General features: G+C 32.1%; 1 protein-coding gene across 2 annotated transcripts in view; it reads right to left on the reverse strand.

The window, feature by feature from the left end:
- Window positions 1-23,047, reverse strand: part of LOC127728457 (sperm flagellar protein 2-like) — a 59,211-nt gene that overhangs the window by 10,114 nt on the left and 26,050 nt on the right. The window contains exons 16-32 of one of the 2 annotated variants that reach the window (XM_052235846.1): window positions 22,985-23,005; window positions 19,658-19,761; window positions 18,195-18,448; window positions 17,351-17,486; window positions 16,734-16,875; window positions 15,792-15,866; window positions 14,808-14,880; window positions 14,258-14,401; window positions 12,908-13,053; window positions 12,325-12,452; window positions 11,995-12,061; window positions 11,150-11,476; window positions 9,827-10,089; window positions 9,027-9,228; window positions 8,574-8,769; window positions 7,869-7,958; window positions 7,032-7,170 (exon numbers count right to left, since the gene is read on the reverse strand). In XM_052235846.1, the coding sequence (XP_052091806.1) occupies window positions 7,032-7,170; window positions 7,869-7,958; window positions 8,574-8,769; window positions 9,027-9,228; window positions 9,827-10,089; window positions 11,150-11,476; window positions 11,995-12,061; window positions 12,325-12,452; window positions 12,908-13,053; window positions 14,258-14,401; window positions 14,808-14,880; window positions 15,792-15,866; window positions 16,734-16,875; window positions 17,351-17,486; window positions 18,195-18,448; window positions 19,658-19,761; window positions 22,985-23,005 (2,507 nt within the window). The remainder of the gene's footprint in view (window positions 1-7,031; window positions 7,171-7,868; window positions 7,959-8,573; window positions 8,770-9,026; window positions 9,229-9,826; window positions 10,090-11,149; window positions 11,477-11,994; window positions 12,062-12,324; window positions 12,453-12,907; window positions 13,054-14,257; window positions 14,402-14,807; window positions 14,881-15,791; window positions 15,867-16,733; window positions 16,876-17,350; window positions 17,487-18,194; window positions 18,449-19,657; window positions 19,762-22,984; window positions 23,006-23,047) is intronic. The other variant, XM_052235854.1, reaches the window with a different exon arrangement.

Below are 23,047 nucleotides of genomic sequence, written 5' to 3' on the forward strand. Positions count from 1 at the left end.
TAACTCTGATCGGAATCCAGTCAGGAAACCTGTGAATCCAGATGGTTACTAGTGTAAAACAAAGACATGTTTGGGAAAAGAACCACAGTTTAATGCTTAAATTTCATATTAATAAAACACAAACAACAGTACAGTTTGAAAACAATACACAAATTAATTAATTAATAATCTGTGGTATTCCACTCAAGGGAATATTACATTTATAATATGAAACCAAAACTGTGTGTTCTTGTAATATAATCTACTCTACACATTTATAAAATATACAGTTAAATTAAATCAATTATATATCTATAATTAGTTGATGAAGCAACCTAAACATCTCAATAAAAATTAAAAATAAAATAGGGTGGGTGAGGATGGGATTTTAAATTCGCTAATGCCAAATTGCAATGCGTCTGCTTCATGCAGTTGTATTATCTAGAATGCCTAAATGAGGCGCGCAGTAATTAAAACAAAAGGATGATAATTAATTAATTATCCCTGCCGATTGGATAATTTGAAATAAGGGCCTTGTTCTGATTGGTTCCCTTCCCACATCTCACAAAGCAATTAGAGAGCGAGATGTCAAGAGTGGCCAGTAGGGAATTCCTTATATCATTGGTTGTTATTAATAGATATAAGCTGAAATAAAATACCCAATCGGCAATAAGGACAGGTAATGCATGTGCGATGATACATGTCAACATGCTGTGTATTAATAATCCATTTTTCTTGTTAATAAAAATATCACATTAATCCACATCACTTTGAAAACGGCCCCACCCATTTCCCTCCCCCCTGTGTATGTGTATAGTGTGTATGTGTATATATGCTGTTGGAATCTAGACCAGTCTCAGATCAGATGCATGTTAATGTCTAACTCTGATCGGAATCCAGTCAGGAAACATGTGAATCCAGATGGTTACTAGTGTAAAACAAAGACATGTTTGGGAAAAGAACCACAGTTTAATGCTTAAATTTCATATTAATAAAACACAAACAACAGTACAGTTTGAAAACAATACACAAATTAATTAATTAATAATCTGTGGTATTCCAAACTTCCCAAACATGTGTGGTGTAACCAGTAGAAGGTAGGTTAAATGGTTTATTATTTCCCCAGGGCAACTGCAAATTTGTTCATGACTTCCTGTCTGTGTGCAAAAGAAGGATCCAAGTATGATTTGTATGCATTAGATTTCCAATCACCCTGTGATTGTATGAGATCAGCTGGAACCCCACATTCTAAGGCAAAGGAGGCCCCTCCTCTGCGAAAACTATGTCCCGAATATTTGCTGTTGTCATAACCCAACCTAGATAAGTTCTGTTTTTGCATTTTTACAAAGGCTGTATATGTAAGAGGGGTAACCTTGCCTCGTACTAAATACAGGAAGACAGGTGAGGGGGCTGACACTGCTGGCACCTGTTTAAAATTTAAAAGAAGCGCCTTAGAGGGACATAAATGAGAATTCTTCACTCTAGGAAGGGGAATTTCTAATATACGCTCTGAAAATTGAATTGTTTTGGTTTTGCGTACTTTTAAACAGACACCATCTGAGTGAAAATGGATTTCCTCACGAGTAAAATGTCGCAAAGGATCAAAAGCTGAAATTGAAGGGGCAAACAAATTTGACTTCCTTAAAAAGGAGAAAAAAAGCCACTAAGCAGGCTGCCCAAAAACACAAGTCCTTACTACTGCTGACTGACAGTAAAGTAGATATCTCATTCAAAATTTTTGGTGTAATAGGCAATTTTCTATGTATGGCAGCACCTAACACACGTTTAGCACCCTTGAGTACTGACTCTATAAAAAAGGAATCTATCGGAGATGCAACTCCTGATTCTAAATGTAGCAACCGCACAATTGACAAATAATTTGTTATGGAATTAAATTGTAACCTTGAAGATAAATAGGCTACATATCTGGCTAAATTCATAGGACTTAATGGAACAAGGGTAATATTTAATCTTCTACAAAATTCTGCGTATGACTTGAAATAGTTTAAATATGTCTTTTTGGTAGATTCAGCATAAGTATGACATCTAAAGTTAGCAACAATACTATCCAGTGATCTCACCTCCCTCGATACCAGTGAGCCTAAATAAAAGAAAACGAAGGGCATTACTAGACATGTGCCTAACAAGATCCTGTAAATACAGTGGCGGTCGAACATAATCACGCAAAAATTGTTCACAGAAAGGTAGATCATGCATCCGTGAAATACAGTCTGCTAGTATATTCGTTTTGCCTGGAACATGCTTAGCTATCAAGTGAAAATTATACGTTGCTGATAACCAAAAGAGCTCACGCAAAAAGGACATCAAAATAGCATTTTTTTATGTACCTTTATTAATGCAACTTACAGTTACCGCATTATCGCAATGAACTATAATACGCTGACCACGCCAATATGGGGCCCATCGCTTTACTGCTAAGGCCACTGAGAAAGCCTCTAATTCATTTATGTGAAGTTTCAAAGCAAAGGGGTGATCTTCTGCCCAATTTACATAAAACCAATCATTTTGATAGACACCCCTCCACCTGATTTACAAGCATCAGTAGCTACAGAGGTGATAGGAACCTTTGAAAGTAAAATTGACTTCCCATTAAAAGTTGAAATAAAGTTATGCCACCACTTTATATCTTGCAATATTTCGCCTGTCAGACGCAATTTATGCCAATCTAGCTTTAATCGCATGATGCCGTTTATAATTCTACGGAGAAAAACTCTCCCGCCTCGAACCACAGCAGACGCCCAATTAAGCTTTCCCGCTAAAGATTGCAATTGCTTTTTTGAAGCACGCTTACGCAATAAAAATTCAGCTAATTCTGATTTCAAATCATGCAATTTTGCAATAGGAAGTCTAGTTTCTAAAGTAGTAGAATCTATCTCAACCCCTAAAAATACAATCTGTTGGCAGGGGTCTGTTACTTTAGACCAGCTGATACAAAAACCTAACTTCCTGAGCAGCGCAATTAAAATTGCTAACGCCTGAGCGCAGCGCTTCTTTGTCTTCTCGCAAATAAAAAAATCATCTAAATATGCCACAATGGTGAAGCCTCTACGTGACATCATTCTGCGAATTGCCTGAGATAATCTATGAAAAATACCAGGTGCTAATTTTGATCCAAACGGAAGTTTTTTATCTATGAAAGTATAATCATGACCATCAGGAAAAGTCCATGTAAGCCCAGTGACCTCTCTACTTTGTTCACTTATTTTGACAGATCTGTAAGCGGCCTTTAGGTCCACTTTTGACATATAAAAATTTTTTGAAACTAACTTGCATGCATCATCTACTGTTTGAAATTTTTGTTTATCAAATTCTCCTGCAAAATCATTTACTGCAAAACCTATTGGTCTGCTACAATCATGAATAATTCGAACTCCGCCATCAGATTTAGGGATAACCCCAAGCGGACTGATAATTTTGGGGGGGGAATTGACAAAAATATAGTTTCCGTTATCAATTTCTGTTAAAATTTGTTTATGTGCCTGTTTGTAAAAAGGGCTACTAGGCTTTGCAGAAGGATGATTTTTGGAGCGTACATTCTCTGGTAGGGGGACATTAGTGACAATGTCAAATCCATGTTCTATGCCAAATAACAAAAATTCTTTGTCAAAATCATCACTTAACTCATTAGTCCATGAAATTAGATCAAGAGCACGCGTAGGCTTCACCATTGTATCTAGTTTTTTGTATGCTGAAATGCTGGGTGCTTTTCAGCACATGCAGGTATAGCACATGAATGCTCAAACTTACAGTGTGGCATAAAACAGCCTCTACGACTATTGAATTTCTTGCAAATCATCCTTCCCCCCGGAGAATGAGAAGCATATGTAACTGCATGTTTATTAGCCATTACTTTCGAGCTGTGAGTTTGAGGTGCAATTCGGGAATTCTGACTCTGCAAAAACTTTGGCCTCAAAAATACAGAATGGAGATGGGGAATGTCTGTACCCCATCTAAATTGGTGTTGCTTTTGCAGGCGTCGGTATTCCCGATCAAGGAAAAAAACAGACACCAACTCACAGCTCGAAAGAAAAAGATAAATGCGCATAGTATAAGATAAATAATCCATAACTTGGGATGATTGTAACTCTCCTATAGCTATCAACTTATGCATTATGGACAAATTAGCCATAGACCATTGTGTTACCGACAATGTTTCTAATTTAGGCTTGACAGGCCCCGATTTGAAAACTAATTTGCCCCCTGACGATTCCGAAACTAATTCCTCTGATTCTGAGTGCCCCCCTAAAGTATTAGGTACAAAATCAGTTATATCAAAGAAATTCACATTAGGATCAAAATTTGTAGACTTTAAAAATATTTGAGGGTCTTTCCATGAGTAAATGTCATTGACCAGCAAATTGTCTCTACCTGTGGAAGAATTATGAGAGTCATTCACAAATTGTCCTGTAATGTTCTTCTCCCTCGACATCATCTTTAGGATCTCTTGCACATAGGCATCCTCCGATCGGGGGTTTGACGTATGGGCGCCGCCATCTTTGTTGTTTACATCGTCGCCATCTTTGTTGTTTACACCGTCGCCATCTTGGTTGCTGGTGCCGCCATTTTGTATCCTAGCGGAAGTTCTCTGTGTAGCCTCGTTTTCATTTCCGTAAGGGTGCGTGTCCGCCATATTCCCAGCTTCAGCGCGACCGTCCTTGAAAGTTTTTCCAACTGCTCGTATCAACACTTTTTGCTGCCCAAGCGGAATATTAAAAGCTGGCATATCCTCTTTTTCAATCAATGAAATCGCTTCCATAGAATCGAAGCCAAGTCTAATTAATTCGGAAGCTGTGTTTGGATTCAGCTTCATTGTGGATGCCCACATCTGTACCTGCTCGACATTACGTGGAAAATCTACTTCGCCTTCACTGTCGCTCGCCATATCGCCTATAGTCGCAAATATACTATTTGGTACAAATGTTAAAAAAGTTTAAAGCAGAGCATTTCTGACTCGGATAATTCCGTCGCCGGAGCGTGCAGGATAAAAACTACAAAAGTCTACAGGGAAACGCAATAAATTCCATCACCAGAACACGGTATGCAAGGATTACACACGTCAACAGCAGATCTCAATAAATTCCATCGCCGGAATGTGCACAAAAGTCTACAGTGTATCACTGTTAAATATCATTCTCGGGAATTCAGCTATTCAGACAAAAGTTCTCTATACTTTCACTGGTTTTAACAACGTTGCCGAAATATCCATTTCCAAGGATTTAAACCAATTTTTCCCGTAAAATTTTTCGATGTTTAAAGACAATATATATATATATTTTAAATTCGCTAATGCCAAATTGCAATGCGTCTGCTTCATGCAGTTGTATTATCTAGAATGCCTAAATGAGGCACGCAGTAATTAAAACAAAAGGATGATAATTAATTAATTATCTCTGCCGATTGGATAATTTGAAATAAGGGCCTTGATCTGATTGGTTCCCTTCCCACATCTCACAAAGCAATTAGAGAGCGAGATGTCAAGAGTGGCCAGTAGGGAATTCCTTATATCATTGGTTGTTATTAATAGATATAAGCTGAAATAAAATACCCAATCGGCAATAAGGACAGGTAATGCATGTGCGATGATACATGTCAACATGCTGTGTATTAATAATCCATTTTTCTTGTTAATAAAAATATCACCCTGATAATTAGATGCATCCTTTGTAATCTTCAAATGAATCAGAAAGTTAATTATTACAACTGGATTATAATTTTTTTTTATTACAAAGTAACAATTTTATACTATTAAACTATAACCTTTCTCTTGCAATTGGCTAGTAAAACTTTCACCAGTTGGTCAGTTTAAAGACTTAAATTCAAACTGCAACTTAAAGTAACTTATCATTTACATGTACTTGAACAAAAACATTATTGAACAGATTAAGAAAAAAAAATGTTGTGTTTAGTATTCAAATTTTACTATCAGTTGAGACAACATGAATGCATTATGAACTTTTTAATCAGTTGAGACAACATGAATGCATTATGAACTTTTTAATAAAAGTAGTGATATATTTAACATGTCCATGGTGTATTGAGGTGACTAAAAGTATACATGGACAAAATGTGAATGTAGAACCAACATTAGTGATCATAACATACCATGCTTAACACAATATACATCAATTCTCGTTTCATTAATGAGTATACACAATAATAAACTTACGGTCTTTGTGACAAAAAATAAAAACATAGGTATACGGTTAAAGAAAACTTACGGTGGACTTAAGGATAGAAAAAATAATACCATGTAATCCTTTATTATTCAATAAATATTTCTTGGTTTTCAGTGATAAACATAAAGAGAAGTTTACAATAACTGCTCATTTGGAAAAAAAATTAATCAGATACATAAATATTTCATAAGGTATTAAATTCTCTTTGATTTGTTTACTCTGCTTGACTTAATTCTACAGTAAACAAGAAATTGCAAATGTTGTTGTGCTAAGCTTAGCTTCATTCATAATTAAAAGTATTGGAAAACAGGAAGTAGTTGTCTGATAGATCTGAAAAGAGCTCAAACATTTACAACTCATCAATAGCCAGCAGGTGACTAAGTATGAAGTCATTCTGTTCTGTAATACTGAGAAACGTAAGACAAATAATTGTCTCATAGATCTGAAAAGAGCTCAAACATTTCAACTCATCACTAGCCGGCGGGTGACTAAGTATGAAGTCCTTATGTTCAGTAATACTGGAGAAATGTAAGACAAATAAATTTAAGTTCTTTAAACATACCTAAAAATGTGACAAACAGAAAATAGGAGTCCAACAGTTCAGAAAATCCTCATAGGATACAAATCACCACTATCAAGCTACTGACCAAATAAGAAGTCATTCTTTTCAGTAGTACCCAAGGAAAGTAATGGAAATATTTGTTGGGCTACAAAAAAACAAACCGAGAGCGTTCATGCAATATAACCCCACTACTAGAGTATGGATATAATTTGTCAATAACTTTACATTAGATGTATTACCTTAATATTGTACTTATGTTATCTGATGTGGTATTATGTGTAAGAATATCTTACCTTTCATTTTCCTTAAGGAATCTAGCACCTAACCAATCATTCATATCTTTATAAGCATTATCTGCTTTGTTCTTTAAGTCTTGTAATACACCACAGGCATGAAGTTTTATCAACTCTAGTCTTGTCTTACAGGCAGTTTCTAATAAAATAAATGTTTATAATTCTAAATAAAAGTGTAACAGCAGTTTTATGTTAAATAACCTTTAGCTATTGTGTGGCACCAAATTTGTTATCAATAGGACTGATACGTGATCACATAAGGTTACATCTGACTGATGGTATTCTGTGAAAATGCAGTGTAGGGACTTATTCTTTAAGGCATCTTTCAGCTAAAGGAAGTTGAGAGCTTTACATAATATACTTGTCTGTGTTACATGAGCAACATACTGTTAAAAAAAATGATTAAATGATAACAAAAAGTTGTGTCTTAGATGCAGACGATTGATATCTTTCATGAGAGTGTCTTGATAATTCCTGCCCTTTTATTTTTGCAGTAGCATTTTTTTATACAGTTACACAAACATTCAAGCAAATTTGAAAACGTGCAATTCATTTCCATTGTCATATACAGTTTTTCTACCAAAAATAAAAAAGATATAATGAAAAGCTGCTGTTTTCAAGAAAATTGATAATTTATTTCAATATGACAAGTGGCACAATAACTTTCTAGGAAAATAATCACAAAAAAATAATTTTTTGATGAAAACATGACCAGTTATTTTCAGTTTGATGTTTGAAGAAAGCAGCAAATGACAACAGGTATTATAGCATGTAATGCATATAAAAATCTCCCATTTATTATCTTTCGGTTAAAAAATAAAGTAAATATTCCATTACCTTCTTCTTGTATGGCAAAGTAATACTCTTCTTTCATTTTATTTTTCTTCTCTTTCTTTTCTCTATCTTCTTCACTTTCTGATTCTGATACTAAAAGACAAAAAAGATACAACTGTGAATGTATTCATTGAATAACTTATTACAATGTAGAAACATTAAAAACTAGAGGTTCTAAAGAGTCTGTGTCACTCAACTAAGTCTATGTGCATCTTCATCAATGGACACTATCCAACATTTTAGATAAGAATATTATTTATGACTAAAATCTCCTCTTTGTTGAACCTGTAATGCTGATCATTAGTTCTGTTTAGTCTCTCTCTATCTTCTATAGTTTTTGCCTCAAAACACAAAAAGTGTCAAAATCGTCAATTAAGGGCAATAACTCCTATAAGAAGACAACTGACAAATCCATCTACATGTTAGTTGACCTATTGGCAGATCTTGATAATTTTTAGCTTTTAAAGCTTTTATCTATCTATTTAAGTGTTAAAGATATTAGGCAAAAACACCAAAAAATGGTAAAAATTGTCATTAAAGGGCAATTACTCCAATAAGGAACCCACTGACAATTTCAGCCATGTACACTTACTTGTAGATCTTGTCTTGCTGATCATTTTTGCACAATAAAGTTTATGTCTATTTATTATAATTTTCAAGATGAAAGCAAATGAAAAAAAAAATGATAAAATTGGTCATTAAAATTACCTGGTGTTGGAGTAGCTTCCCCTTCTTTCTTCTTCTTTGGAGATGGACTTCTACTTTTCCCCTTTTTACCCTTATCAGCTTTACCACCTTTCTTGGTGGCTGCTGCTGCAGCTGTTGCCTTTTCTCTTTCTCTTTCTTCCTCCCTTTTTCTCTCTGCCTCTTCTTCTTGCTCTCTAGCTGCTTGCTCATTTTGTAACTGGAAGTTTAAAAAGATTTTTTTGGAAAATAAAATATTTTTTTCTTTTGAAGTTAAAAGTTTATCACTAAAATTTAAAATTAATTATTGCAAGTAACATTTTCAGTACAGGAGCTGGTGAATTTTCAAAAATGGCTGATAAAATAGATAGTGATTCAAACTTCTGAATTAAAAAACAGTTTTGTCTTAATATCAATGCATGTAACATCATTCCTTCTGTGTTTGTTTTATAGAAATGTTATCCTTAATGCACTCACAATGCTACTAAGTGTGCCAGTGGCAGTCTGATAAGCATCAAATATCAATCTCTCATCTGGATCCATTGGAGGTTGAGGACTCTCTGCTGCACCAGCATCATCTTTCTTGCCACCTTTTTTGTCCTTTTTACTGGCAGCAGCTGCTGCACCAGCTTTAGCATCAGCATCAGGAGAGACAGGTCGACGAGGCACAAGTGGTATTCTGCAATGCAAAGTATGGAATATTATTAAGATTCGAAATGTGTTATAACTTTTTTTTTTAATCAAGCCAAGACTATCTAAAATTAATGATCTGGTTGTCAGAAATCAATTGAACAGGACAAAATTAATCACGAATTTGTATTTTTAAAATGATGATGGAAAAAGTACATATCAATTTCAATCTATGTATTTGAATTCCCTTCCTGTTTCATCTATTCAAAATGGGAGACAACTTGAAATCAAAAAGCAATAAAATGTATCATTTCTTATAGAAAATTTACTGATTACAATAGTTGGATAGAAAGAATGAATGAACTAACTGACAGAATCCCCCATCACTTAATATTGCCCACTTCAGAAAGCAGAGGGTATAACTAGGTAACTAGGTAACTGACCACATGATGATATGTTTGACATGACAAAAACTTATCTAGATGTTTAATTTTGTAAGAAATACAAGGAATATACCTTTCTGTTGATAAAATATCATATTACCTTTTTTCAATTTTTACCTATCATCCCAATAAAAAGAATTGTATTAATTTCCTAAAAATTTATCAAAATAATCATTAGACAGAATAGGTTTCATCCTTTTCTACCTTTTCTTATCTCCTTCTTCAGCTATAGGCTGTTCTTGTTCAGGTTTCTTTTCTTTACTTTTATCTCTCTTTTTAGCAGATGGTGTCCTTGATTTTCTTTCTTTAGGTGACTGTGACCTCTTTTTAGCAGATGATGACCTACTTCCTTTTGGAGATTTAGGTGATTGTGACCTACTACTTTCTCCGGATTTAGGTCGTGATGGAGGAGCAGATCCAGTTTCACTAGCTGGTATTTCTGGTGGTGGTGGCCTTTCCACAGGAAGCTGCAACAACAAATATAAGTTTTAACATGCCGTTTTTTTATTTGTAATATTTTGTCATTTACATTTGTGTTATACTTTAATAATCATTATTTGAGCATGAATATAGTTTTGTGTATAAACAGGTTATAAAAATACAGGTATCATGCACAATATTTTGGTACCGTGAGTTTTTAACATTTGAAAGACTATGAGCTTAAATGAAAATATTTTATTTGAGTAAAAAAGCAATAAATGAACTAAAACATTTGACAGAGCCAATGAAGTTATACAAAATTATTTAAAAAAAAAACATTGGTAAAATCTTGTTTATTAAGTTTTAAATTATTTCCCCTTGTAAATATTATTTTGATGACCATTTTCCCCTCAATATTCTCTAAAATAGTAAAACTGCCAAATTAAAACATAAAGTAAGGAAGGATGAGTCCATGGGACACAGATGCCCTGCTTGTAAATTTTCAAGAGTCAAAGTACTAATTCAAACCCATTGAAATTTTGTTTACTTTGAAACTTAATGACATTTGTTTGTGTATGTTGTGTGCTCAAAACAGCAAATTTGTCAATTTTTTTAATTAAGTGGTATACTAGAATGGTGAAAGTGAATCCACCTAAATTCGAACTTGATCTGTGTTTGGTGGTTATAAGCATTGTGTATAAGTTTCAGAACATTTGATTGTTGCAAAGTAAAGTTAGAGCGGGGACACAGCAAATTTGCCAATTTTTCCATTTTTAAAGGGACATAACTTGAGACGGTAAAAGTGACGCCACCCATATTCATTCTTGATCTGTATTTGGTGGTGATAAGCATTGTGTATAAGTTTCATAACATTTGGTTGAGGGAAACTAAAGTTAGAGAATAGAAACTAATTTTGGGGTGTACAGACGGACAAGGGAAAACTCAGCTGCGGCAGGGGCATAAAATTCATTTGATAAAAAATAATTGGTCTAAATGAGTTTTCTCATTTGTATGTATATTCTATATAGCATAAAAGCACATTGTACTATACAAAAAGCAGCATGCATTTTTTTGTAAGATTGAAATAAGAAGTATTTCATATTATACCTCAATTAGTGGTAATCTTGCATAGTTAGTATTAAGTTCATCAGGAATCTGACCATCCATGCCTCTGTAGTAATCTTTCATTAAGCGGACTGTGTCCTGATATCTATCTACTTCAGCCTGCATTGTTGTGATATAGAAATTACTAAGAACACCAAGCCTATCGTCTAACCAACCATCATTGATTATATTCTGTCTTTCATTCTCTGCTTGAACTTTCCTTTCATCTGATATACTCCACAGCGCCTCTCGTAAATCATCAACACGTTGATGTAGTTCTGCTTTTGTTTCTTCATCTTCTCTCATATCGTCTGGTATCTCATTGTACTCCTACATTGATATTTAAATGATTAAATGACATTTATTACAAATTTTAAATCTGATTTAATATACTTTTCATAAACAAAATTATCAATAGGGAACATTAAATGAGTTCATAGAAATTTTTGAACCTTTTGCACAGATTGTAACAGTAGGCTTAATCTTATTTGTTTCTATATAAAAGTGTTCAAATTTATAACTTGAAAAGTGTGCAATGTACATGGACTAAATTTCATATATTTTTTTATGTTTTGTGCTGTCACAAAGCCAATCATTAAAATCAATTATATTTTGAATAAAGAGTCCATAAATGGACGCCAACCACTTTAAATTTTAGAATGATTGAACTCATGTTCAAACAACAAAAGAAATAAAATGTAATGACATTGTTATTATTTGGAAACTCTTGGTTAAAACTTGATTTTAACATTTGCATTCTGAACAGCTGATGTGCAATTGAGTTCAAAGCCAGATCTAACATTAGATATGATTTGATACTTCTGAAAATGATCCAACTGAAGCTATACCTTTTGCCACTGGGATATGTAGACTTGTTTATTATCTGGTCTTCTAAGATATGCCATGTAATCTTTCCTGGAACATTTTAATATATAATTATAAGCATTAAAATTTTGTTATAATTCTAAGATGTATTTCATTTATCAGCTATTTTCGTTTCTGAAATGCAGCATTTATCCTCTGATTTTTTCTACCACTAATAAAATTAACTTGTGAAAATTTATACCCCATATCTGATTAAGATTAAAGTTATAGTTGAAGGAATAAACTAAATCAAATTATTATATTTAAGTTTTGTAAAACCTTTTTGTAGGATAACATATACTACATTTTTTTACCTGATTTGATAAAAGTACCGATAGATATTTTCTCTCTCATCTCGTACTTTTCTAAACACATATTTGCTGTTAGTGACATATTCTTTTTCAATATCTTCCCAATACTTTGAAAGAATTTCTGCCAATGTCTGAAAATTACAAGAATACCAAATGCTAATTTAATTGAAAGAGAGCAAACAAATGAGAAAAATATACAAATAGATAAACTTAAACTGAGTAAACTAACGAAAGGATACCCCTCTGTAATACTATCAGTGTGTTTCAATTATCTCCCCTGAAACATGTGAGACCTGGATTATATACTTTTATGTACATCCTTAGGTGTGTTCTACAACTGTGTATAGCTTCAACAATACTTTCCAGCTTTTTATGCCCATGTTACTGAGTTGCTCTTAATAACATGGGCAGACAAAATGGACAGACAGATTCTTACATCCCCACCCCACCAAAAAAGACTTTGGTTGCAAATGGTATAAACATGGCTTTTGAAATGACTCAAGGTAAAAACTTACATGTAGAAATCACTGGGAAGAGTACTTATTTATATTAAGGTTATTCAAAGTTGTTAAGAACTGATACATACATCTTTCAAAGGTAGATCAACAAAATTCCATTCTTCTGAACCTGGTTCAGGTGGAGGTGGTCCAGTAGGTTCTTGGGGTTCAGGTTCTGGTTCGGGTTCAGGGGTCTTTTTCTTTCCAGATCCTTTCTTGCCTTTCGGTGAACCAGCTGTAAAATACAATAAGTTTCAATAATTCTTATATAATTTGCATATTTACAAATACTTGAAGTGGATTGGTTCGTTACAATTTTTTCCTCTTGTTGACACTTCAATTTACCATGTTGCCGAAAATACTTCGTAACTTCACTGTGTTCTTTTCGTGCGCTTTACACATGCATGGGATCCAAGGGGTTCCAAGCAAATTGGGATAGAAAAACAAATACATAACAGTGACTGTATTCTATTCTAAGGCATTACAAAAAGAAATAATGCATTAAAGCTTGGAAAATATACAGTCTGATTAAAATCAAATCTCTCTGCAAAATTAAAATAAAATAAAATTCCGCGAAATTTAATGTCATGGCAAAACATGACATCATACAAATTGAAACATCAAGCTGAATATAATTCCGTTACTTGTACGCTTCAAATTCAGATATTATCTCATCAAACTGAAGTTTTTGAGGTAGATATTGTTTCATTTTAGATTCTATTGCATTAATCAAACATTTATGGATTCAGAGTCAATATGGCAGCTACCTCCTTAGTTACGACATGTCAATTGTGCATTTGATGGTAAGTAGTAGCCAATGAACAAAAAGTAATTCATAATTAAACATTGCGAATAGGTTTAGCTTAGACTTATAAGGATTAAACACATTTTTTCTAGAGGTTATTGATGTGTAAACTGGGTCACTTACTTACAAACTTTACACAAAAGTTTGAATATTCAGTTTGTCAGTTAATCGCCCCAAATCTATATATAAATAACCTCTACAAAAGATGGGTTTAATCCTATATGAACTTATAAATTTTCAGTTTAAATTGTAGTCTGTTTGAGTTATGGTTTCCACATAAAGGATTGTAAATATATACGAGATAACCAGCATGACAAAAATAAAAAACATATATTCTAATTTGGTCTTTTTTACTGATAATAACGATTAAGGAGAGCAAAATAAGATCTACACTGACAGTACAATCAATGTGGTATCAATATGTTATTCGCTTAAAAACATACTCTATTCTGTAAAATTGGTTCACCAAAGGTCAATATTGGTCCTAAAAAACAAAAAAAGTGTCAGCCTGTAGCTGTACGTTAGTCAGTCAAAACACAATCTCCACCTGAAAGACCAAGGGTGTTGTCTTTTTACCTGTGACAAACTAGAAAAAACTCTGTGGAATGATCATTATCATTTCTAAAGTACTCACTCCTACTACTCTTTTTGGCACTTCCTGTATCTGACTTCTTTCCACTTCCTCGTTTAGGGGAACCAGATTTGTCTCTTTTCTTGTCCTTATCCTTTGGTGATTTGCTTCGAGAGGAGCCTGGCCTGGACCCTTTCTTTCCAGAACCTAATGAAAACAAGAATTAAAATAACAGATGGCTATGTGTATCAGTTGTTGCTGTCTTACAATATATGTGTGAGAAACTTTCTAAAGTTTTCATTCATCACAGAAGAAGTAATGATATATTAAGTGGATTTATATATCATTAACATTTAAGCAATAACTTTTTGAAAATAAACTATTGAAATGTTTCACTATTTTATTTTCTCTTTGAAATCTAGATCTTACAATATTGAGTGACAATATGCCCATGATTCATATCTAATGTTAATTCTTCACACAATTTTCCCATGAAAGTGTCAATTTGAAAAAAGACATCTGACATTTACCATTTTTGTTTATTTTCTAATTAACTATATCTCAATTCATGATAGACTTGAGAGACTGATTGTTTAACATGTGGCATCTTTACCTTTTCTTGAACCAGATGGTGATCTAGACTTGACTTCAGCTTCTTCTTTTGGTGTTTCTGGTTCGGGTGGTGGCTAAAATAGATAAGAAATGAAAACGAATGTTTACCATTTAACTGAAGACGTTTATTTGTAATAGGAAATATTACTAGTACAAGCTATTAAATAAAAACTGAAAAGCTTTGTTTTGTTGTTCTTGATCTTTTATCTGTTTCAGAGTATTTAAGTGCTATCTTTGGGTCCACAGTTTTGTATTATAAATTCTCTTATAGTCGCAGCCTTGCATGAAGAGATATTTCTTGTATCACACTGCACTGAGTGTGTTACGAAAAAATGCATTAATTTGATTGGCTTATCCAGCATCATGAGAAGATATTACAACATTTCCTTTGGCAATTCCTTAGGTCATTGATGACTTTCAAAGGTTAAGACGATGTTCATTTCGTCCATGGCAACGGACATATGTGATTTCTTCAATAATATACAAATCACTCACACTTTTCACCTGAAGATCTTCTTTTTGTCAAACTTTATTACATTTTGAAGCATACAAAAATATTTTTTAAATGTCTGATGTTAAGGTTTGGTGTCAGAACAGGACATATGACTTTATGCTGCAAAAGACTAGATCAACGAATTGCTAAATTATTTTATTTTCACAATGAGAATGTTGAATAATAGAGAAATAGGTTTAACCACTCATGAAAACTTGATATTGCTTGTTATCAACTCTCGATATTTAGTTTAAATAGTAATAATAAACTTGCCAGAGGCTTGTTTATCATTATATTGAAATTAAATAACTCGATTTGATATCAAGTGATATCCAATTCTCACTCGCTATAAAACCTATAATAATCATTGAAGAAACCACCAATAGAAGTCACTTTACTGGGCTAGTTTGTAATAAATAAATTAATTCCAGTAAAACTAATTACAAATACTTTAAACGTTTTGTTTAGGTATACATGTATATAAATACTTACAACTTCTTCTTTCTTTTCTTCTACAGGTGGAACATCAGCTGTTTCAGAAATTTCTGGTTGGTCTTTACCTAGAAGCTAAAAAAATTAGGATTTTGTTTAACAAATTTATAATAAAACTGATATAAGGAAAATAAATCTATCTTAACTGATGAAAAGAAAGTAATAAGTTTTGAAATGATTATTCACAAATTGTCATCATGAACTTATATTCAAGATCTTATGACTATTGTTGGAAAAGTCTAATAATCTTTCATAATATTTTAGAAAAATATCAATTTACTCACTTATTCAAAATATTTTTGCTAAAAAATGTTGAGTAGGAAATGCATATATCCAGTCAACAAAACAGTAAAAGAGTTGTCACACAGGAATTTGAAAAAGTTAACGACCTAAAAATGTGTTTGTAGTCACAAATGTCAAGCCCTAAAAAGTATGAAAATGTGTTGTTGATATTGGGCTTTTGAATAGTTATCAAAATTATCATGAAAGATGATAATTATAACATTAACTTAACAAAACTGCGCTTTTGTGTTTTTAAAGAAGGAATTGTGGTAAAATGTCATTCATATATGGAACTGTTTTTTTTGGGTACTATATAGAAGTAGGAAAATGATGAAACAAATCTTTAATATACTACAGTCAGAGGTCAAAGGTGATTCACCACTTAAAAATTCTGCTGTATATCTCATATAAAAACGCATTTTGTTTTTAAATTGTAAAGTTGTCACTTGTCTGATTTGAATGAAATTTGATTGACCTGAATTACTTTTTGAAAATTAAAGAAAAATTGTTTTTATATGAAATATACAGCAATTTTGACCTTTTACTGTACAATTTTATTTTCTTATGAGCCAAAACACATTACTTACAGATAACCACTTAGATGTAAGGATGAAGAACAACTTAAAGGTAAATTTCCACAAACACTAATATATTTATTACCTTATTAAGTGTATCCTCAAGAACTCTATCAACTTCCAGATATACAGTCTTTTCTTCTTGTGTTGCATCCACCATTTTAAGTGTACCAAACTTAGCATACCATTTTTCTAATTTTGGCCATGCATCTAAAAATCCTGTTATTCTGAAATAAGAAATACATTTCATGTACAAAAAGATATTTGACTAATCTGTCTTATGCAAACATGTGTTTCCTACAAGTGATATAATTCAAATTCTTCATAGAATAAAGAGGTTCCAAGACATCTATATTACTTGTTTACAATTTATTAAGAAACTATGGTTTCGACTCCCTCAAGTAAAATTGACCTTAGATGGATCTGGCTTTTTTTTAAAGTCCTTTTTGGTCATATGGCGCTTTAACTGTTTTGGTTCTAATACATCCTTGGGTTTCAAATATTTGGCTTTGAGCATTTTTGATGAAGGTAAATCCAGAAAAGCCCTTTGCACGAATGAAATTTATAAAGTGTTGTTTTCATTTTTTACCTGGCTCATACTTTCCTCCTTTGAAATAATCTACCACAATCTTTGATTCCTACATGCTTTGTACAGCATAATAAGACCACTATAACTAATAATGTCTCAACAGTAATACTTACCTATGCTGTATCTGTTCTTGGTCATGAGCCTGGTCAGCAACAGGTATAACTTGTTCTTGTTTGCCTACACCTGTAGCACTGCCATCTGGTGGAGGTTTAAATTCCTGATGAAATTCTTCATCCCCTTGAACAGTGTCTAGAATGCATATAAATATAGTTTATAATAAAATGTACATCCACAGCATGAGTATCTTGCAAACAAAAATTGAAAAACAAAGATTAAGTTTTATTTTTGAATTGAAAACAGAATAAACACTTTAATATAACTTTCTATCCATCGGGAAAATGTTTATGGAAAGTTTTAATACAAGAGAATATTTGAGTTCTAATACAAAACATGAATTTTCCACCTGTATGCATACCAGCTGATGGATAGGTCAGTACAGTCAGCCAGTTTGAAAATGACCAGAAAGAATCCTAAAATTCATATTATGGTGGTGATATGCTATTATGATCTGTATGGAGAGATGCACTCCAGTTACTTTAAACCAAATAATTTTCCAAAGCAATGTATCTACTTAACTGACTCAAACAGAAAAATTACACATATATATGTAGAATTTGATGGATCTTTTCCTAAATGAAAACATCAACATAGTTAGAAAATGGTGAAAATGTTGTTTTTTCCCATAAAGTCAGCTAAAAAGGCTAAATGACAAAAAAATAATTCACAAAAATAAATTGGTTTTACAGAATCAATATGATTCCAGCACAATACATTAATAACATTAACTAAACATAGTTTCTAAATACTTGAATTCAAATAAGAAAAACACAAAAAGTATTCACAATTCCAATTAATGACATAGAATCCACTATAGATAAGATAACCAAGTTGTCTTACGGTAACGTCCTGCAGCTCTTTTGAGACAGAGTTCATCACTTATTTCAAACTTAATGACAACATCTATTCCACTAGCTGGGTCTGCAGGTGGTGGTGGTGGTCTTGGGTCAGGGACTAAATTAGATTTCTTTGATTTTTGTTTGTCCTTGCTGTCTGCAGCACCAAATCCTGTTAGAGCTTTCTCCAATACTTTAGCTTGGTTATAATTTGATGGGAAACCATCTAAAATCCAACCAGTTCCTTCAGGAATATTCCTATAAAATCAAAAGATTCAATAAATATTATTTCTACTGTAGATGGTACTGTTTGAGTGAATTTGGACTTGTAAATTTAAAAAAAAATTATTAAAAATAGAGCACTATTTCTTAAGTATGATGATTTTTTAGCTATGTATTGTGAAATGGTCAATTTATCAATTTCAGGAGTTCATGAAAATATCTCCTTGTCTATAATTGATTTTTAAGACAGATGAGAATGAGACAAGAAAAAGCAAAAATAAAATCTTGCAAACAGGTTTGGCCCTAGAAATTGGAAAACTTAAATTATAGCAAATAAAACAACTATCAGAATTTGAATTTGATTTTATTATAACTTTCTTTTTTAGAATACAGAGATTGACATGATGTCAAAAAATGGATAAAGTTTTAGAATGACTTTATAAGGCATAAAAATGTAACAATCTTCAATCAATGCTATGGTGAAATCATAGACAAATTTCTTGAATGTATATACTTTCTAAACAAAATGTTATTTTTTTTCAAACTTTTTGTCCCTCAAATTCTTTTTGTAGTGTCTTGAATTATCCTCAAGAAAATGAAAGAACCTTAGTGAGCGCGCTCACATACCCCACGTCCCCACATTGTCATTGGAGAAATAAAATAAGTGTAAGAAAAAAAATTGTATCAGAAAAAAAAATTGAATCATAATTTCCTGTCAATATGCACATCTACATAGTATGTCCTTATTATCTACACAGTTTCATGAAATTCTGTTGTGTGGTTTGAGAGGAGTTGCGATGACAAAAGGTTGCAGTAGTTTATTAGGCAAATAAGTTCAAAGGGGCGTAACTCCTGGAAAAAAAATTGAATCGTAATTTCCTGTCGATATGCACATCTACGTAGTATGTCCTTATTATCTGAAAAGGTTTCATGAAATTCTGTTGTGTGGTTTGAGAGGAGTTGCGATGACAAAAGGTTGCAGTAGTATATTGGGCAAATAAGTTCAAAGGGGCGTAACTCCTGGAAAAAAAATTGAATCGTAATTTCCTGTCGATATGCACATCTACGTAGTATGTCCTTATTATCTGAAAAGGTTTCATGAAATTCTGTTGTGTGGTTTGAGAGGAGTTGCGATGACAAGAAATAGGACTGACGGACGGACAGACAGACGGACGGACGGGTCAAAAACATTATACCCTCCGCAACTCGTTGCGTGGGGTATAATTAAGTACTTTTCAGACCTACCTAATTGCCTCAACAATTATATCTACAATAACCTGGTCATCAATTGGGGCACCTCTTTTCAGATACTTCTGAGCTTTGGCACCTAGCTTGGCTTTAGGGGTTGGCTGAAATGACAAATAAAATCATTTACACTAAATGTACAAAGAATGATAAACTTAATTTAGGGTTTGGATATGTGATCTACTGCTAAAAATAGGAATTTCTGGCACATAAAAACACTAGTTTATAATAGAGCTTTTCATTTCAATAAAAAGGTCAATGCTTGTATATAGTAGAATTTCATGTTGAATATTTCAAAAATAATTTTATTTCCTTGAATTAAGAAATTATGAAATACTTTGTTTTATATATTAGAAGCAGAAATAATTTTTTCACAAAATACCTAGTTCAGAAATGTATTATTAGATCAATATATTGTCAGATATTATCAATCCATAAAATCTCATTCAATTTGGCAAACTCTGAATATAACATAAAAAGTTGTGAACTCATATGTATGTCTCTCTTCCTTACATAAAACTGAAAACAAGTTAATATGATGGGTTGTATCATTAGACAAGTACTAAAGTGTATGTTAAAGCACTGTCAAGTATTCCTAAAACTAACTTATAATATCATCTAGCACATGAGATCCTCATCATACACTGACCATGCTACAACACTTTGCGTGTAAATATAAGATGTATAAGGACTAGATCGAATGCATACCATATACTATACTCGTAATATAATTGACTCATGTTAAACCGCCCTTAACATACACTGCAATGACTGAGGGTCATGGTGTAGTAATTGCCATGATAATTTGATGTACCAACACTTTGTAACTGCATACAAAACATCACCGACTTAGCACAAGTTGATTCTGTTGAACAATCTAATCATAAACTTTTGTTGATGCCACCAACACTGCAAGGAATATAATACCTATAATTTGCCATATATGCAACTTTTGTCACAGATAAGACAAAAATCCTTGGCACAGTAGAATTCCCTAATCTAAGCTTTAACTAGGTATCAATATTGAATTAATTGTGCCATAACCTGGATAAAACTTTATAAGTTAGCCATTCCATAAAAGCTCCATTCTGAATAGACATTTTACATGTACAATAATAATCCCAAAATAAGCAGTCCATCTAAGCTAAATCCAAGGGAAAAAACCAAAATCTATGCCTTATGTACCTAAATAACCTTGAAAACATAAGAATATAAATAAAACTGTTTCAGCAATCACCAAAAAATTATTATTAATCTATTGCTAAAAATTCAAAAATAAGTTATTGGTAAACATTACTAGTAGGGTTAAAAAAAATCTTAACATAAAAATGTGAAATTTCTATAATTTTTTATCCTATATAATCTTTTAAACTCATTAAAGGGCACTTTGTATTCTGATTTATATCTGTGCTTAAAGCATGTGCTTGAATCATTAAGATAAAAAAAAAAGTTTTTGAAAAATCACGTTTCCTGCTGATTTACATTATTCAAGCATGCATAATATGCAAGATATAAACAAACCAGTCAAGAAAGTGAATCTTACATTTGCAGTTTCAATATTTTTATAGTCACAAGATTACTTTGTGTTTCAGATATATGACTTCAAGAATTAAATATACAACTTAAGAACCTAATAAATTACACAATCTATTACCCTCAGCCAGTTTACATAAATTTAAAACTTATTTGAAAAACTAAATGTCTTGTTTTTGTTTCATACAAATATTCAATAGCTATTTGTTCCTTTTTTGACACAGAAGAGTGCTGGATGACTTTTCCGAAGGTAATTTGCAATTTTTTCCAATATAATAAATTAATATGTATGTAACTATAATTCAGATGACTTTTCTCAAATAACTTAAACCTTTAGCTTGTATGGTTGGCAAAGGGAAGCTATCAAAAATTTCTACAACTTTAGCAGGCAAATATCACTTCTTGAACATACAAACCAACATTGAACTACAAAAATTACTAGAGAATGAATTAATTAACTGGAAGCACTCTTAAAACATTAAAGTTAACCTAGTGTAATGCAAAATTTTGCATGTATTATAAAACGAAAGTAAATGCTTTTTTATGAATTACATGATGTAGGTGTTAATACGATTAGATTTACTTGGGGAAAATATGGCAATATATTTTAGGTGGTAATCTATACATGAAAATGATGTGTAAAACGCACATACAGTAAACCACTAAAGTAGAAAGGTGTAGCCACAAACAAGACAAAACATACACAAAAGTTATCCTCATCATCACTGCCATTACTGCTCTACAATAATCAGTGATTATAGATTATACAGAAGTTACATCGTTAAACTAAACAATATACATGTATCATTTTGTTAGTGTTACTTTTCAGGATGTATATAAATGCATATATAATAAACTTTTCTATTCTCACATCTTTTCTTTTTGGCCTTATATTTATATATATATATATATATACTGATAGATCCATTGAAATTTTATAATTTAAAAATTATCCTGTCAGAAGAAAGAAAAACCCCAAAATATTCATTATATTTACTTAGTCGACCATTTTGATTTTTATATTTTAAAAAAAAGTTATCTCCCTTAGAAGATGAAACCAGTTATTTCGTATACAAGAACTATAGAAAAGATATATGTTTTGTTAATGATCTATAGAATAACTCATAAAATATGTTATAAATGCTTGTCAGCTTTTTGTTTGAGATAAATTTATAGACGTTTTACTATACTCTACATAGACTTGATGTGATATTAAACTTCAACTTTCAGATGCCTAATTTTTTTTTACAATTTTTGTTCCTTATGACCCCAAGGCTGATAGAAATAATTTGATTGTGCCATCTGTGAGAAATTTTGATTGTATTCAAAATATACTTCTTTAATGACCTTGCACATGCAACAAACGTTTTACCGCTACAAGGGAAATCACTCTTTTGATGAAATTATATTTCCATACACAAAGCTGGAAATGTGACAACTGTTTACAAATAGTCATTTTGAATTTACTTTTTAAGAACTGTTAGTTGGAAATTCATGCAGTTATTTTTATTGGTCTATTAATTTTCAACCTATACCAGGGTTCAGGATTATGCAATATTAAATCTAAATAAAAATGTGCAGAATGACATTACGGTATTGTAATGTGTGCATCTGAATTATAAAACCGTGTTGTTAACAACAAAATAACATTAAATAACAATATCCCTTACAAGTAATTGAATTAAAAATTCTTTTTATATAATGATTTCACTTCTTTAACACTCTATTGAGGAAGAAATTAAGATATAAAAGGAAGGAATAAAACTGCAAAACAATCCTCAGAAAATTATATACCTCAGGTTCAGAATCTTTCTGCTGTAAAAAATTTACATATTTAATAATTTCTGTTAGCAAAAT

Source organism: Mytilus californianus, unplaced genomic scaffold (genome assembly GCF_021869535.1).
Source record: "Mytilus californianus isolate M0D057914Y unplaced genomic scaffold, xbMytCali1.0.p SCAF_1, whole genome shotgun sequence".
NCBI lineage: Eukaryota > Metazoa > Mollusca > Bivalvia > Mytilida > Mytilidae > Mytilus > Mytilus californianus.